This window comes from Scyliorhinus canicula, chromosome 8 (genome assembly GCF_902713615.1).
Source record: "Scyliorhinus canicula chromosome 8, sScyCan1.1, whole genome shotgun sequence".
In the NCBI taxonomy this organism is placed as follows: domain Eukaryota; kingdom Metazoa; phylum Chordata; class Chondrichthyes; order Carcharhiniformes; family Scyliorhinidae; genus Scyliorhinus; species Scyliorhinus canicula.
In genome coordinates, this window is record NC_052153.1 from 148,781,506 (window position 1) to 148,799,450 (window position 17,945).

Below are 17,945 nucleotides of genomic sequence, written 5' to 3' on the forward strand. Positions count from 1 at the left end.
CCCTGGCAAAACCCAAACTAAGCATCAGCAAGCAGGCAATCGTTAAGTAATAATTAACCACTTTCATCACTTTGCTGGTGATTGAGAGAACAATGATGAGGTGGTAATTGGCCAGGTTAGAATTGTCCTGTTTTATTGTGGACAGGACATAGCTGGGCAGTTTTCTTTGTTACTGGGTAGATGTCAGTGTTGTAGCTGAACTGGAACAGCTTGGCTAAAGGCACAGATAATTCTGAAGCACAGTAGAATCATAATATTTACAGTGCAGAAGGAGGCCATTTGGTCCATCGAGTCTGCACCGGCCCTTGGAAAGTGCACCCTACCTAAGCCCACACCTCCACCCAATCCCCGTAACCCAGTAACCCCACCCATATTTTTGTTTGGACACTAAGGGCAATTTAGCACGGCCAATCCACCTAACCTGCACATCTCTGGACTATGGGAGGAAACCGGAGCACCCGGAGGAAACCCACGCAGACATGTGGAGAACGTGCAGAGTCCGCACAGACAGTGGCCCGAGCCGGGAAACGAACCTGGGACCCTGGCGCTGTAAAGCAACTGTGCTAACCACTGTGCTGCCATGCTGTACTATTGATAAGAATGTTGTCAGTGCCCACAGCTTTTGCAGTAACCGATGCCTCCAGCCATTTCTTGATAACAGGTGGAGTGAATCGCTTTGGCAGTAGACCTGTATTTATGATGCTGTGGGCCTCTGAAGGAGGTATAGGTGGATCATCCACTCGGCATTTCTGGCTGAAGATTATTGTTAATGCTTCAGCCTAATATTTTGCACTGATGTGCTTCACCATCATTGAAGATGGGGATATTTATGGAGTCTCCTCCTCCAGGGAGTTGTTTCATTGTCCTCCACTGGGGCAGCACGGTGGCGCAGTGGGTTAGCCCTGCTGCCTCACGGCGTCGAGGTCCCAGGTTTGATCCCGGCACTGGGTCACTGTCCGTGTGGAGTTTGCACATTCTCCCCGTGTTTGCGTGGATTTCGCCCCCCACAACCCAAAAGATGAGCAGGGTAGGTGAATTGATCACGCTAAATTTCCCCTTAATTGGAAAAAATTAACTGGGTACTCTAAATTTAAAAATAAATAAATAATTGTCCTCCACGATAACCACCAATTTTATGCACCAATATTCCCATTACAATAGAATATGTATTATATGGGATATTTAATCATTACTTTTGTGCAATAACCTCCATCAAGGTGTTCACATGTTACTGGAAAAACTGGCATGTTTTCCACATTTGGCATTTATAAAGCATTAACATGGTTTCCTCATGTTTTAAACCAAGAAATGGCAATTGTATGAAGTAATTCAAGAGGGGTCATCTTCACATCACTATCTGTTTAACTAAAAGAACAGTACAGCACAGGAACAGGCCCTTCGGCCCTCCAAGCCCGTGCCGACCATACTGCCCGTCTAAACTAAAATCTTCTACACTTCCTGGGTCCGTATCCTCAATTCCCATCCTATTCATGTATTTGTCAAGATGCCCCTTAAATGTCACTATCGTCCCTGCTTCTACCACCTCCTCCGGCAGCGAGTTCCAGGCACCCACAACCCTCTTTGTAAAAAAACTTGCCTCGTACATCTCCTCTAAACCTTGCCCGTCGTACCTTAAACCTATGCCCCCTAGTATTTGACTCCTCTACCCTGGGGAAAAGCCTCTGACTATCCACTCTGACTATGCCCCTCATAACTTTGTAGACTTCTATCAGGTTGCCCCTCAACATGTGTCATTCCAGTGAGAACAAACCAAATTATTGGTTTATCTCCATCTGCCATCTTCCGCCCCAGTCTCCAAACGATCTAAATTCTGCTGTATCCTCTGACAGTCCTCATCGCTATCCACAATTCCACCAACCTTTGTGTCGTCTGAAAACTTACTAATCAGACCAGTTACATTTTCCTCCAAATCATTTATATATACTGTGAACAGCAAAGATTCCAGCACTGATCCCTGTGGAACATCACTAGTCACAACCCTCCTATTAGAAAAGCACCCTTCCATTGCTACTCTCTGCCTTCTATGACCTAGCCAGTTCTGTATCCACCTTGCCAGCTCACCCCTGATCCCGTGTGACTTCCCTTTTTGTACCAGTCTTCCATGAGGGACCTTGTCAAAGGCCTTACTGAAGTCCATATAGACAACATCCACGACCATACCTGCATCAATCATCTTTGTGACCTCTTCGGAAAACTCTATCAAGTTAATGAGACACGACTTCCCCTTCACAAAACCATGCTGCTTACCACACTGGGCTAAATCGCTGGTTTTTAAAGCAGACCAAAGCAGGCCAGCAGCACAGTTCAATTCCAATACCAGCCTCCCCGAACAGGCGCCGGAAGGTGGCGACTAGGGGCTTTTCACAGTATCTTCATTGAAGCCTACTCGTGACAATAAGCGATTTTCATTTTCATCCATTTCTCACTAATACGTCCATTTGCTTCCAAATGGGAGTAGATCCTGTCTCGAAGAATTCTCTCCAGTAATTTCCCTACTACTGACATAAGGCTCACCGGCCTGCAGTTCCCTGGATTATCCTTGCTACCCTTCTTAAACAAAAGAACAACATTAGCTATTCTCCAGTCCTCCGGGACAACACCTGAACACAGTGAGGATCCAAAGATTTCTGTCAAGGTCTCAGCAATTTCCTCTCTAGCCTCCTTCAGTATTCTGGGGTAGATCCCATCCGGCCCTGGGGACTTATCTATTTTTCAAGACGCCCAACACCTCGTCTTTTTGGATCTCAATGTGACCCAGGCTATCTACACACCCTTCTTCAGACTCAACATCCACCAATTCCTTCTCTTTGGTGCCTTCTTAACCACTTTATCCACCTGCCCTGCTACCTTAAGGGACCGGTGTACTTGCACACCCAGGTCCCCCTGATCCTTGGCGCTTCCCAGGGTCCTGCTGTGCACCATGAAAAGGAATTTAAAATACTCATCTGGTCTCAGGGATGCTATACAATGTAGATAATTTTAAATCAAATTTTCATGAACTCAAGAAACTTCTAAGCATGCACATCACATGCACACTTATTTTTGTTTTACATCTTTTTGTTTTTATATTTTGTTAAACTTGAATTGAGTAAAAAAATGGAGCATGTTACTATTTTTTATACTGGTTAAACTTCAAAATTTTGAAAAAAATTCGAGTTAAGAGTCAATTTAGCATGGCCAATCCACCTTCCCTGTACATCTTTGAGTTGTGGGGGTAGGACTCACGAAGACATGGGGAGAATGTGCAAACTCCACACGGACAGTGACCCGGGGCTAGGATTGATCCCAGGTCCTCGGGGCCGTGAAGCACCAATGCAAACCACTGCACCACCGGGCCACTGGTGGTTAAACTTCTAAAAGTCCAACTTTTGTAAACATTAATTTCCCTGACAGTCTTCATTGCATTTTATAAGTTCACCTTTATGCTTCGTTTGTTACTTACAAGTACCCAAATGTTCTTTTAAATAACGTATTTATTCAAAACACAACCATTCTTAATCGAAAAGAATTACCTCCAGAACTTCCTGAAGCCTGCGTTTTAGCTCTTCATTTGACATTTCAACTTGTGAACCTGCAGGGACAACATGTTTCGCATTGCATTATTTAAAGCAAAAAAAAACCCACTCAATTTCAGCCAAATATTCAATATTGTTCTAGTGAATTTATATTGCTTAACATCCAACTGATAATTTGGCATTTAAAGAGTCATAGAGGTGTACAGCACAGAGAAGGCCCTACGCCCATCGTGTCTGCACTGATCAAAAACAACCACCGACCTATTCTAATCCCATTTTCCAGCACTTGGCCCATGGCTTTGTATGCCCTGAGATCGCAAGTGTACATCTAAATGCTTCATAAATGTCATGAGGGTCTCTGCCGCCGCCACCCTTTCAGGCAGTGAGTTTCAGACTTGCACCAACCTCTGGGTGAAAAAGTTTTCCTCACAACCCCTCTAAACCTCCTGACCCTCACCTAAACCATGCACCCGGTCATTGATCCCTCCACCAAGGAGAAATGTTTCTTCCTGTCTACTCTACCTACGCCTCTCATTATTTTATACATATCAATCATGTCCCCCCTCAGTTTCCTCTGCTCCAAGGAATACAACCCCAGTCTATCCAATCTCTCTTCATAGCTAAAACTCTGAAGCCCAGGCAACATCCTGGTAAATTTCCTCTGCACCTTTTCCAGTGCTATCACATCCCTCCTATAATGTGGATTCCAGAACTTCACACAATACTCTAGCTGTGGCATAACCAACGTTTTTTGCAGTTCCAACATAACCTCCCTGCTCTTAAACTCCATGCCTTAGTTAGTAAACACAAGTATACCAAATGCCTTCTTAACCACTTTATCCATCTGCCCTGCTACTTTAAGGGACCGGTGTACTTGCACACCCAGATCCCCCTGATCCTTGGCGCTTCCCAGGGTCCTGCCGTGCACCATGAATTCCCTTGCCTTGTTTGACCTTTTGCATTTCCTTAATTTCTTTTTCTAGATATACACAAATTCGCTGCTGCATTTCCTACATTAAAACAAGATGACCTACAGTTTGGAGCTTCCACAGATGGTGAAAGGTGCAATATAAATGCAAAGTTGTTGATTATTTTATCATTTGTCAGGTGATTTTCAAATCAGTCAATAAAAGGAAGAGTTGGTTTTGTTTGGTCTTTTGCAGTTCTGCTGTAAAGTACAATTTTCATGAAATCTTCATAAATTAATTTGTATTGTAAGGTAATTAATGGAACTCCAAACTTCAAAACAAATTCAGTCAAGACATTGTGCACATTATGCATACCTAATTTGCACCCAACATTCCAAAGCGTTCCACAGAAGCATGATAAAACAAATATGAAAACGTCATGCAAGGAGACAGTGGACCAAAGGGGTAGGTGTTAAGGAGCATCTTAAAGGAGGAAAGCAAGGCAGAGTGGTGTCGGGATATTCCAGAGTTTAGGGCGACGGGATGGAAGGCATGGGTATCAAAGGTGGGCCGATTATGATTACAGATGTTTAAGAGGCCAGAATCCGAGGAGCAAGATTTGAGAGTTGTGGGGTTGGAGGAGATTAAAGAGATCAGGAGGGCTGAGGCAATGGAGGAACTTGAAAACAGGGATTAGAATTTTAAAATCAAGACTTTGCTTGACCGGGAGCCAATGTTTGGCAGTGAGTACAGTGGTGATAGGTGAACGGGACTTGGGCACACGGTAACACAGTGGTTAGCACAGTTCCTTCACAGCTCCAGGGTCCCAGGTTTGATTCCCAGCTTGGGTCACTGTGCGGAGTCTGCACGTTCTCCCCGCGTCTGCTTGGTTTTCCTCTGGGTGCTCCGGTGTTCTGTTATGCTGCTTCGTGTAGCATAAGCTGCTTCCTTGATGCTTTGACAAAGGAAGCTCCAGACTATGAAATGAGTTCAACTTGTTTATTGAACTACTAACACAGTTCTTAAATGAGTTAGACTCTCTGCTAATCCAGCTGTAGAGCATAGAACAGTACAGCACAGAACAGGCCCTTCGGCCCTCGATGTTGTGCCGAGCCTTGTACAATGGGCAGTTATCTACTATTCACATGTAACTCAATCTATCTTTACCAGCCTGCTCTAAGCCACGAGCTGGGTGTGATGCTGTTCATCAACCCTGATGTACTCTCTAGATGTCTGTCTGTGGAAAGAGGCACAGTATGTGTGCCCTGTCCTTTTATATGGGTTCTGAAGTGCCCCCTTGTGGTAATGCCACCTCTGGGTGGCCTGATTACCCATTGGTTGCATCCTGTTGTAATGACCCATTGGCTGTTTGTCTGCATGTCACACATCTCTGGTGCTCCCTCTAGTGGTTACTTGGTTGTAGTGTATTTAACCCCTTGTGTATATACAGTGATGCATATCACCACACTCTGGTTTCCTCCCACTGTCCAAAGATGTGCAGGTTAGGTGGATTGGGCATGATAAATTGCCCTTAGTGTCCAAAAAGGTTAGGTGGGGTTTCTGGGTTACGGGGATAGAATGGAGGTGTGGCCTTATGTAGGATGCTCTTTCCAAGGGCCGGTGCAGACTCGATGGGCCGAATGGCCTCCTTCTGCACTGTAAAATGCTATGATTCTATGGTAGAAGTTAAAACATGGGTAGAGTTTTTGATTACCTCAAGTAATTTTGAATATGGCAGGCTGGCCAGATGTGCTTTGGAATAGTCAAGTCTAAAGCTAACAAAGGCATGAACGAGGGCTTCAGAAGCAGATGTGTTGAGACTGGTGAAAATAGGCAGTCTTAGTGATACCGCGATTATGAGATCAGAAGCCCATCTCAGGGTCAAATATGACACCCAGGTTGCAAACAGGCCGACTTCACCTTAATCAATTGATAGGAAGAGGGGTGAATTCTGTGGCTACGAAATAGAGCTTGAAGCTGGGACCAAAAACAACGGCTTCAGTCTTCCCAACATTTATGTGGAGGAAATTACAGCTCATCCAGTATTAGATGTCAGATCAGTAGCCTGATAATTTAACAGCAGGGAGGGAGTCAAAAGGGGTGGTGGTGAAGTAGAACTGGGTGTCAAGAGACAACACGTAGATGTGAAATAGGAGGGGGCTGGGGCTAAGTTGGTTCGGAGGCTAACATGAGCTTCAAAATAACACCAATACTGCTGGATTCAACCCCATTCCAGATGAGGAAGACCTGGAGCCTGACTCCTTGCCCTGCCCACAATAAAAATCCCAGCAATGTTTCTGCAACCTTTAAATAATCTAGGATACCAGTTGAAGGAGGAGGGGTGGTGCCTTGGGTCCTTGAGGTGGGGGGGGGGGGGGGGGGGGGGGCACACAATAGGTGATGGTGCAGGAACAGAAAGAAGTAATTATCTGGCCCTAATTAGATGGATAAGAATTAAACTTGGTGACAACAGTCCCATCCAGCTGGATGACAGGAGAAGTATTGGAAGAGGCTGGTATGTTCAACCATGTAAAAGGCTGCAGATAGGCTGACGAGATACTCCTTCAAACCCATCTCTTTGGCTTAGCATTTGGTTAGCTGCCCGAATACCTCAATGCCACTATGAAATGACCTGGGATGTTGTACAGTAGTCTTAAATATTAGATAAATATAAGTTGTTGTATCTTATTGCTCGTAATGCGAGTACTGTTTCCTTTATTTGACAACGTATTAATGTCCCACCTTTCTACATTGTTCACTGGGGCAGAAGATGGCAAAGAGCAAAAAACATTCCCCTTTTGTTTTCAGCCTGTTGTAAATGGTTTAAACACTAGGGGAGCTATCATAAAAACCAAGTACCAGAACGGAAGACAAATAGAGCATATTTCTCAATCCAACATTAAAAACAGTTGTGAAATAATTTACTGGGAAAGTCCTGGATATGTGAGATGAAGAAGAATCATGTTGGGCTGTTTGAGGAAAAAGGTCATTAGGCCCAAGAGTCCAGGCCTTTAAAAAAAAAATCACTCCCCTTTTTGGTCTTCTAACTATATCCTTTAATCCCATCCCACTCCCCAAGCCCAATTAGCTCTCAAACCCATTAAGACTTTCTGCTTCAGTAGGGTCCCTTGATAACTCATCTTTTTAAAAAAATATTTTTATTCTCCTCCTTTTTCACATTTTCTCCCAAACTTACACCCACCGACAATAAACAATAGTCAGCAACAAATATGTCAATCCCCATAACAAGAACAACAATCCCATCCTCCCACCTACCCCCAAACATCAGCCCGCATGTTTACATAAACAAATGACAAAAAGGAATCAGGGATTAACCATAGTCACCCTTAATACACACAGCAGCCCCCCCCCCCCCCCCCCCCCCAACGAATGTTTGATGTTATCCAGTTCTTGAAAGTGCATAATGAATAATGCCCATGGCTTGTAGAACTCCTCTGTCCTTCCCCTCAGTTCAAACTTAACCTTCGCAAGAGTCAAGAATTCCAACAGGTCCCTTCACCACGCCAGGGCACAGGGTGGAGAGGCTGCTCTCCATCCCAGCAGGATCCGCCTTCGGGCGATCAATGAGGCGAAGGCTACGATATCTGCCTCAGCACCAGTTTCCAACCCCGGCTGGTCCGACACCCCGAATATGGCATCCCGGGGACCCAGGTCCAGTTTCACGTCCACCACCTTGGAAATTACCCTAAAAACCTCCTTCCAGTAGTCCTCTAGCTTGGGACAGGACCAAAACATATGAACGTGATAAGCCCCCCCCCCCGGCAATGCTCGCACACATCTTCTACTCCTTCAAAGAACTGGCTCATCCTCACCCTCGTGAGGTGTGTTCTGTGTACCACCTTCAGCTGTATCAGCCCCAACCTTGCACATGAGGTGGAAGCATTCACTCTCCGGGGCATCTCACACCAGACCTCTTCCTCTACATCCTCTCCCAACTCTTCCTCCCACTTTGCTTTGATCCCTTCCAGTGGTGCCTTATCCTTTTTCAAAATAGCTCTATACACCGCTGACACTACCCCCTCTCCAATCCCCTTGTCGTCAGCACCTCCTCCAGCAATGTGGAGGCCAGTTTCTCCGGGTAATTCTGTATCTCCTTTCTGGGAAAATCTCGAACCTGCATGTATCTAAACATTTCTCCCTGCTCCAGCCCATACTTCGCTTCCATCTCCTTCAATCCTGCAAACCGTCCCCTAAGAAACAAATCTTTCAGCGTCTTAATCTCCTTCTCTTCCCATTTCCGGAAATTTCCATCCCACCTCCCTGGCTCAAATCTGTGGTTCCCCAGAATCGGCATTTCCCTTGACCCTGCCCCCAACCCGAAGTGTTGGCGAAACTGCCTCCAGATTTTCAATGAAGCTATTATTACCGTACTCCCTGAGTGTTTCCCTGGAGCTATCGGGAGCGGCGCTGTTGCTAGTGCTTTCAGTCCCGACCCCCTGCACAAACTCTCCTCCATTCTGACCCACTGGGAACAACCCCTCTGACCCAGCTCTGCACCTTCTCCACATTTGCCGCCCAGTAGTAGTACATCAGGTTTGGAAGACCCAAACCCCTTGCCTGCCTTCCCCTCTTTAGCAGCACCTTCCTCACTCTGGCCACCTTCCCTCCCCATATGAATGAGGTAATCCTTCCCTCAATCTCCCTGAAAAAAGCCTTTGGCAGGAAAATTGGTAGGCATTGAAAATAAACAGAAATCACGGCAACACATTCCTTTTAACCGCCTGTACCCAACCCGCCAGTGACAGAGGGCGACCATCCCACCTTGCCAGATCAGCTTTCACTCACCCCACTAAACTAGAGATGTTGTACCCCACTCCCGGGCAACCTGCACCCCCAGATACCTAAAGTGAGTCCCTGCCCTATGGAATGGCAGCTTCCCCACCCCTGCCCCCACCCCCGGCCGAGACACTACAAAATATTCACTCTTGTCTAGGTTCAGCTTGTACCCCGAGAAAGACCCAAATACTCGCAGTAGCTCCAATATTCCCCCGATCGACACACTCAGTTCCGACACATATAACAGCAAGTCGTCGGCATATAAGGACACCCTATGCTCTATACCCCCCGCACTATTCCTTTCCATGCTCCCGAACTTCTTAATGGGATGGCCAACGGCTCAATCGCAAGTGCAAACAGCAGGGGGGGCATAGGACATCCCTGCCTCGTCCCACGGTGGAGAGAAAAGTATCTCAAGCTGATGTTGTTTGTGTGGACACTCGCCTTCGGCTCCTTATACAGTAGCTTTACCGAGTTCACAAATCTTGGTCCAATCCCAAACCGCTCCAGAAATGCCATCAAGTACCCCCATTCTACCCGGTCAAACGCCTTCTCGGCGTCCAATGCCACAACCACCTCTGTTTCCTTCCCTTCCACCAGTGCCATGACGACGTTCAAAACCCTCCTAATGTTGGACAAAAGCTGCCTCCCTCTCACGAACCCCGTCTGATCCTCACCTATCACCTTCGGGAGGAACTCCTCCAGCCTACCCGCCAGTACCTTCGCCAATACTTTTGCGTCCACATTCAGAAGTGATGTGGGCCTATACGACCCATACTCCGTCATACCCTTATCTTTTTTCAGCAACAGGGAAATCGATGCCTGCCCCAAGGTTTGTGGCAACACCCCCTTCCCTATCGCCTCTTCAAATATCCCCACCATCAGGGGTGCCAACTTATCCTTGAATTTTTTATATTCTACCGGAAACCCATCTGGCCCCGCCACCTTCCCCGACTGCATCCTCCCATTCGCATCCTTTAGCTCCTGCTCCAGTATTGCTCCTTCTAATGTAGCCCTGTCCCCCTCCCCTAGCCTCGGGTACTCCAACCCATCTAGAGATTCCTGCATCTCACGGTCTCCCCCAGGTGGCTCTGACCTGTACAACCTCTCATAAAACTCCTCAAAAATCTTGTTAATCAGATCCGGAGCCACCACCAACTTCCCTGTCCTATCCCTCACCTGAAGAATTTCCCTTGCCGCTGCTTCCCTCCGGAGCTGACCTACTAACATACATGTTATCTCCATGTTCATAAACCGCACCCCTTGCTCGTCTCAGTTGGCTCACCACTTTCCTGGTAGATAGTCGGTCGAAGCTCGCCTGTAGTTCCTTCCTCTTTTCCAGCTTCGCTGGGTCCCCATCTTCTGCATAACTCCTATCTACCTCCAACATCTCATCTATTACCCTCTGCCGCTCTAACCCCTCCTCTTTGTCCACCCTGGCCTTGAACAAAATTACCTCACCCCTCACCACCCCCTTTAGAGCCTCCCAGACAACTGCCTTCAACACCTCACCCGTACAGTTGAAACCTACATATTCCTTAATTACCTTTTCAATCTTCTCACAGAACAATTGGTTCCCCAAAAGCCCCACATCCAGTTTCCACCTCGACCTCTGCGCTACCCCCTTCTCCAGTACCATATCCACCCAATACGGAGCATGATCTGACACTGCAATTGCCGAGTATTACGACCCCTTAACCCCAGCCAGCAAAGTCTTCCCCACCACAAAAAAGTCGATCCGCGAGTATACCTTATGGACTGCTGAGAAAAACAAGTACTCCCGTTCCCTTGGGTGCAAGAACCTCCACGGATCCACCACTCCCATTTCCACCATTAGCCCAGCCAGTGCCTTCGCGCCTTCGCCCCCCCCCCCCCCCCCCCGGATGGCACCAGCGAGCGCGGCCGTGATCTGTCCAACCTTGGCTCCTGCACCAAATTCCAGTCCCCTCCACAATCAGTTTGTGTGTGTCCATGTCGGGGATGGCCCCAAACACCTTCTTCGCGAATCCCACATCGTCCCAATTGGGACCGAATACACTTACCAGTGCCACTAATCTCCCCTCCAGTGCCCCTGTCACAGTCACATATCTATCCCCTGATCTGCCACCACCTTCTCCATCTGGAAGCGTACCCTTTTGCTGATCAGCACCGCTACCCCTCGAGCCCTTCCGTCAAATCCAAAGTGAAACATGCTAAATTGACTTGGAAAAAAGATTTGGGTCGTCTTAAATTTATTCCAAATATTTTTTTATAATATTAATAGCACTGTGGGTGTACCTACACCACAGGGATTGCAGCCACCTTTTCAAAGGCAATTAGGCACACATCTCATAAATGAATTTTTAAAAACGTTTTTTAAAAAAAAATCAAACTTTGATTTGTACTCTGTCCATTTGTTCATTAAAATTGCATTCATTGTCCGGCTCCAAGATGGCCAAACGCACCAAGAAGGTGGGGATCATGGGGAAATACGGCACCCGGTATGGAGCCTCCCTCCGCAAAATGGTGAAGAAGATCGAGATCAGTCAGCACGCCAAATACACCTGCTCCTTCTGCGGCAAGACAAAGATGTAGCGCAGGGCAGTCGGGATCTGACATTGTGGATCTTGCATGAAAACAGTGGCTGGAGGAGCCTGGGCCTACAACACCACCTCGGCCGTTACCGTGAAGTCTGCAATTCGCCATCTGCGGGAGCTGAAGGATCAGTGAGCACTGGTCGTGGAATCAACACCTTCCAGAGGTTTATGGATCAGCAAACTTGTTAATAAAATGTTAAAGACAAAAAAAAATTGCATTCATTACGATAGGAAAGCACTGCATTGTTTCAAGAATTTGTCCACCTTTATCCCTAGATGGTATATGTTTTTAAAACATTTATTTACGAGATGTGGGCGTCATTGGTTCGGCCCGCATTTATTGCCCATTCCTAATTGCTCTTCAGAAGGTGGTGATGAGCTGCTTTCTTGAACCGCTGCAGTCCCTGAGGTGTAATTACACCCACAGTGCAAAGGGAGAGATTTCCAGGATTTTGACCCAGCGACGGTGAAGGAACGACGACATATTTACAACTCAGGTTAGTGAGTGACTTGGAGGGGAACCTCCAGGTGGTGGGGTTCCCAGATATCTGCTGCTCTGGTCCTTCTAGATGGTAGTGGTCGTGGATTTGGAAGGTGCTGCCTAAGGAGCCTTGGCGAGTTCCTGCAGTGCAAAATTGTACACGTGCCACTGTTCGTCGGTGGTGGAGGGTTTGAATGTTTGTGGAAGGGGGAGTTATTAAGCGGGTTGCATGTTCCTGGATAGTGTTGAGCGTCTTGAGTGTTGTTGGAGCTGCACTCATCCAGGCAAGTGGAGAGTATTCCATTACACTCCTGACTTGTGCCTTGTAAATGGTAGACAGGCTTTTGGGGGTTAGGGGATGCGTTCCTCGCCGGAGGATTCCTAGCCTTCGACCTGCTCTGGTACATGTGTATTTAAATGTACATTTCACCCCTTTGTACCTGACAGCCCATCCCTTAGAATCTGTAGATTTTATTCTAATTTTCAGAACAAGGGACATCATTATATTAATGTTTGAGATGTCAAACGATTGCATTTAGGTTAAAGAGCACAATTATCTGCCAAGCCAGAATTTTCAGCCAAGAAATAAACGAGTGAGATTTAAAAACATGATCACTATATAAAGTGCATCTATTTCAGGTATTTCAAACTTCTGAGCCAAACATTGAAGTTTCATAATTTATCAAAGGTTATTCACATTGCAAGCAGACATAATCCTAAAAGAAAGTTAAATTTACCACTACTCCGCGACCATCTGCTGGTACCTAACCCATCGGAAGTTGTTCGTTTATGAAATGAATCATAGAGGTTACCGTATTTTGTCCAATGGGAAAGCTTAATCCCATTCTTTTCGGCCACTTTTACACTCCTACTAGAAACGGAGTCAACATCTGATCCTTGTCTTGGTTTTGGGTTCTCATTAACTGAACCTCCTTTCTGTTCATAAATTCCACCAGGTTTCCTGCAGAGGCCATTACCCAAGTCTCCGCTTGACATGTCATCCTCCGTTACGTTTCTTTCAGACATTAGGAGTTGCACACGTCCAGCTGCCCAATTATCTGCACAAACAAAAAAAATCAGCAGATGGAGCAAACAAACATATTTAAAAATAAAGCAATTTGAAAAAGGCAAGTTACTTGGTATTCTGTTAAACTGACCATCTGCTTTTGAAATAAATTAACTCAAATACTAATTTTAACTTCTGAAGTACATCCTAATTCAGTCACTGCAAGTACTTGAACTTTTAAAAATGCAAATGGAAAGAGATATTTAATCTGCTCCCTATATTTCACTTACAGCTCTTTCACACACATTTAATTTTAGATATTTCCTTTATCATCAGCATTTAGAAAATCTTTATAATCTTTTTCGTCACAAGTAGGCTTACATTAACACTGCAATGAAGTTACTGTGAAAATTCCCTAGTCACCACACTCTGGGGTCTGGTTGGGTACACAGAGGGAGAATTCAGAATGTCCAATTCACCTAACAAACACGTCTTTCGGGACTTGTGGGAGGAAACCAGAGCGCCCGGAGGAAACCAGGGAGACAGGGGGAGAACATGCAGACTCTGCACAGACAGTGACCCAAGTGGGAATTGAACCTGGGACCCTGGCGCTGTGAAACAACAGTGCTAACCACTGTGCTACCGTGCCGCCCACCAGCGAGGTAAATCCGTAACGTTTTCTTACTCACTTTTTGTAGTGTACATTGTAGCCATCTGAGATGGCCACCTGCAAAGGACCATGGGAATTATGGCCAACCCAGGACTCAGACAGATACAGAGTTTCTGTATATTTGAAACGCAGGTAGCTAGTCCTGATCGAAACCCCCGCTCGTTTGCATTTTAGTGGCCCGTTCCCCAGAACAATAGGACTCCAATCAAGAAACCGGTACAGCTACAGATTGATCGGGGCCACTCCCTTTACTCAGAGAGCCTAACTGCCAAGGTCAATGACCGCTAAGGACCCGCCCAGCCACCAAGGCACCCGCCTCTTTATTGGCCGAAATCAAAGGCAGTGATCAGAGCCCTATCGAACTATTGGGTCCAAGATCAAGGACTGCCCCAAAGAGCGCGAGATCCCAGAGGGATAAAAGGGGACACAGCCATGTGTTCTGCCTCTTTTGGATCCGACCTGTGCCAGCCTCCTTTGAATCTGGCCTGTGCCAGCCAACTGTAGAAAGAACAGCCAGCCAAGTTCAAGACCAACGATCGCTACCTGATGGATGAGCCCAGCAGAGACAGAGCCACTTTCTTCGAACCAGCCAAGTGAAATCCAGATAAAGGCCTTATCCATTTGCACAGTGCCGGTCGCCCTGAAGTTAAGTATAGGTTATTGTAGCTGATAGGTGTAGTTTAACTCATAGTAGATATTGTGTTTGCATGTCGAAGTAACCCTTGTGTATGTAAATAAACCATCTTTTGAACTAACTAACTGGTTATGTGGTCATTTAATCAATATAAGGGAAGGCTTGTGGTTCACCAAGATAAATAGAAATACCCATAGTATTGGCGATGCTGTTGGGATATAACATCATATCATAAAGAGCAACAACATTAACCCACAAGAAACAATGACCTAACCTACATAACATGTAGAGGAGGACTAGGTGTTAAATATTCCAGGACAAAAGGTGTTCAGGAAAGATAGAAAAGGAGAAAAGGGAAGAGGGGTGATGGTATTCATTTTATAGAGTATTGCAATTCTGGAGTAAGGCTCCTAGTGGGCTGAAGGACAGAATGTATTTGTCTAAAGTTAAGGAACAAAAAAGATGCAATTAGATTGTTCGGTGTAGTCCATCATCCATGAAATACCGAGCAGAGGAACAAATGTGCAAAGAAATTAGAGAGGTGCAAGTAGTACGGAGCCGTTATAATGCGGACTTTAATTATCCGAATACTGGGATTGTGGTAGTGTAAAGGGCAGAGATGGACAAGAGTTCCTAGAGTGTGTTCTGGAAAATTTTCCCAATCCAACAAGAAAGGAAGTACTGCTGGATCTGATTCTTGGGAATGAAATGGATCAAGAGTCAGTAGTAGAACATTCAGGGGACAGTGATCATTGTATCATAAAGTTTTGGGTGGTAAAGATCAATCCAGAATAAAACTAATTAACTGGGGGAAGCTAACTTCAATGAGGTATTGACGAATCTGGCTACCTTCAAAGAAGAGTGTGTTCCGGCACAATCAAAGAACAAAGGTATCTTCCCTGGAATGGGAAAGGTACGGAAAGCAAATCCAGAACTTCTTGGATGGCAAAAAAAATAGAAATTAAGATAATGAAGAAAAAGTGTGCTTTTGACAGATGTTAGGCAATGTTATGGTTAATCGAATAAAATGGACAATTAAAATAAAGATTTGAAATTGGCTGACTGACAGGAATCAACTGGTGAGTGGTTAATGGATGTTTTGTGGGCTGAAGGAAGGTTTGCACTGGAGTTCCCCAGGTTTCAAAGTTGCACCTGTGCTTGTCCTGATATATATTAATGACACAGACCTTGATGTACGGACATAATTTCAAAATTCGCAGATGATATGAAACTTGGAAGTATTACATAGAATTTACAGCGCAGAAGGAGGCCATTCGGCCCATCGAGTCTGCACCGGTCTTGGAAAGAGCACCCTACCTCCTACCCAAGATCAACACCTCCACCCTATCCCCATAACTCAGTAACCCCACCCAACACTAAGGGCAATTTTGGACACTAAGGGCAATTTATCATGGCCAATCCACCTAACCCGCTCAACTTTGGACTGTGGGAGGAAACCGGAGCACCCGGAGGAAACCCACGCACACACGGGGAGGATGTGCAGACTCCGCACAGACAGTAACCCAAGCCGGAATCGAACCTGGGACCCTGGAGCTGTGAAGCAATTGTGCTATCCACAATGCTACCGTGCTGCCCTATTATAAACTGTGATGAAGTGTTGAACTTCAAAAGGGCATAGACAAATTGGTGGAATGAGTGGACCGGTGACAAATGATGTTCAATGCAGAGAAATATGAAATGATTCATTTTGACAGGAAGAACATGGAGAGACAATCTAAAATGAAGAGTACATTTTTAAAGTGTGTGCAGGAGCAAGGGATCTGGGTGTATTTGTGCATAAAGCATTGAAGATAGCAGGTCAGGTTGAGAGAAAGCTAATAAAACATACAGCATCCTAGGCTTTATTAACAAGGGCAAAGAGTGCAAAAGCAAGGAAGTTATGTTGGACTTATTGGACTTGCATAAGACAAATTCAATCGCAGCTGGAATACTGCAGACAGTTCTGGGGCCCACACTTTCGGAAGGATGTGAAGGCATTGCAGAAACGATTCCCGAGAATGGTTTCAGGGATTGTCAAGCCGCTCTGCCTATCTCACAAATGAGTAATGTGTGATGAATTTCAGTGCCAGAGTGATGCTAGATATGTAGGCAATATATGCCAAAGACTGGTGGTTGCATCAAACAGCATGTCCCAGCTGCTGTTCACAATGGGCAAGGTACAGACTGTACCCAAACAGCTCGTGTTTGCAAAACTCAAAGTCCAAAACTAGATGTGATTCTGCTGGGTGAGCTGGAGTTTCCCCAGTGAGGAAGTAAAGATGCAAGAGTTGGAGGAGCCCCTGTGCTGAGGGAGGTGCTGGATAGTATCAGGGGTATGAAGTCGGGGAACAGGTACCCAGTGGAAATTTATCAGGAATTTGCGAAGGACATGGCACCACACCTGTTGGGGCATTTAATGAAGGGGGAACTACCGGAGACGATGACACAGGCAGTAGTCACGCTAATCCCGTAAAATGGGATGGTCCTGGTGGAATGTGGGTCATATCGGCGCATATCACTATTGAACACGGATGTGAAAGTATTGGCTAAGTTGTTGGTGGGGTGGCTGGAGGATTGTATCCTATGGGTGGTTGCAGAAGATCAAACTGGCTTTGTGAAGGGCAGGCAGTTCGCGAGTAACATAAGACAGCTGTTGAATGTAGAAATGAATCCGTCGGGGCTCTGGTACCGGAGATGGTGGTGACCATGGACGCGGAGAAGGCATTTGATCGGGTGGAGTGGCGGTACTTGTTCAAGATTCTGGAAAGGTTTGGGTTTGGGCCGGGATGTGTGGCATGGGGGCGGTTGTTGTATGTGGAACCAAGGGCGAGTGTGAGGATGAATAATATGAGTTTGTGAAGCTTTGACTTACACAGGGGTACGAGGCAGGGGTGCCCGCTGTCGCTGCTGCTGTTTGCGCTGGCCATAGAGCCGTCGCCGATGGCTCTTATGGGGTCAGCAGAGTGGAAGGGAATTATGAGGGGACAGAGGGAGCATCGGTTGTCACTCTATTCCGATGACCTGTTACTGTATGTTACGGATCCGTTGGAGAGTGTGGGAAGGATTATGGGCCTGCTGGGGAGGTTTAGAGGGTTCTCGGGGTACAAGCTGAATAGAGGGAAAAGTGAGGTATTTCCTGTGAATGAGCTGGGACGGTGTGCTAATTTAGATGGGATGTCATTTACGGTAGTGAGGGATAGGTTTGGTTGTTGTTTATTTTTCAGGCTCTCCGGATCTTTATACCAAAGGCCTTTTTTTCGGAAATTGGACACAATCATTTCGGACTTTGTATGGGCAGGGAAGGTGCCGAGGGTGGGTAGGACTCTGCTGACCCTGC

General features: G+C 46.1%; 2 protein-coding genes across 5 annotated transcripts in view; one reads left to right on the forward strand and one right to left on the reverse strand.

Moving 5' to 3' along the window:
* Positions 1 to 17,945, reverse strand: part of ccdc125 (coiled-coil domain containing 125) — an 83,610-nt gene that overhangs the window by 51,623 nt on the left and 14,042 nt on the right. For 3 of the 4 annotated variants that reach the window (XM_038805403.1, XM_038805402.1, XM_038805401.1), the window contains exons 2-3: positions 13,036 to 13,356; positions 3,534 to 3,592 (exon numbers count right to left, since the gene is read on the reverse strand). In XM_038805403.1, the coding sequence (XP_038661331.1) occupies positions 3,534 to 3,592; positions 13,036 to 13,324 (348 nt within the window). In that variant the 5' untranslated portion in view covers positions 13,325 to 13,356. The remainder of the gene's footprint in view (positions 1 to 3,533; positions 3,593 to 13,035; positions 13,357 to 17,945) is intronic. The other variant, XM_038805404.1, reaches the window with a different exon arrangement.
* On the forward strand, positions 11,666 to 12,004 carry LOC119970569 (60S ribosomal protein L37a-like). Its single transcript, XM_038805407.1, is given in 1 exon segment — positions 11,666 to 12,004. A coding segment is annotated over 1 exon segment (279 nt). The 5' UTR covers positions 11,666 to 11,671; the 3' UTR covers positions 11,951 to 12,004.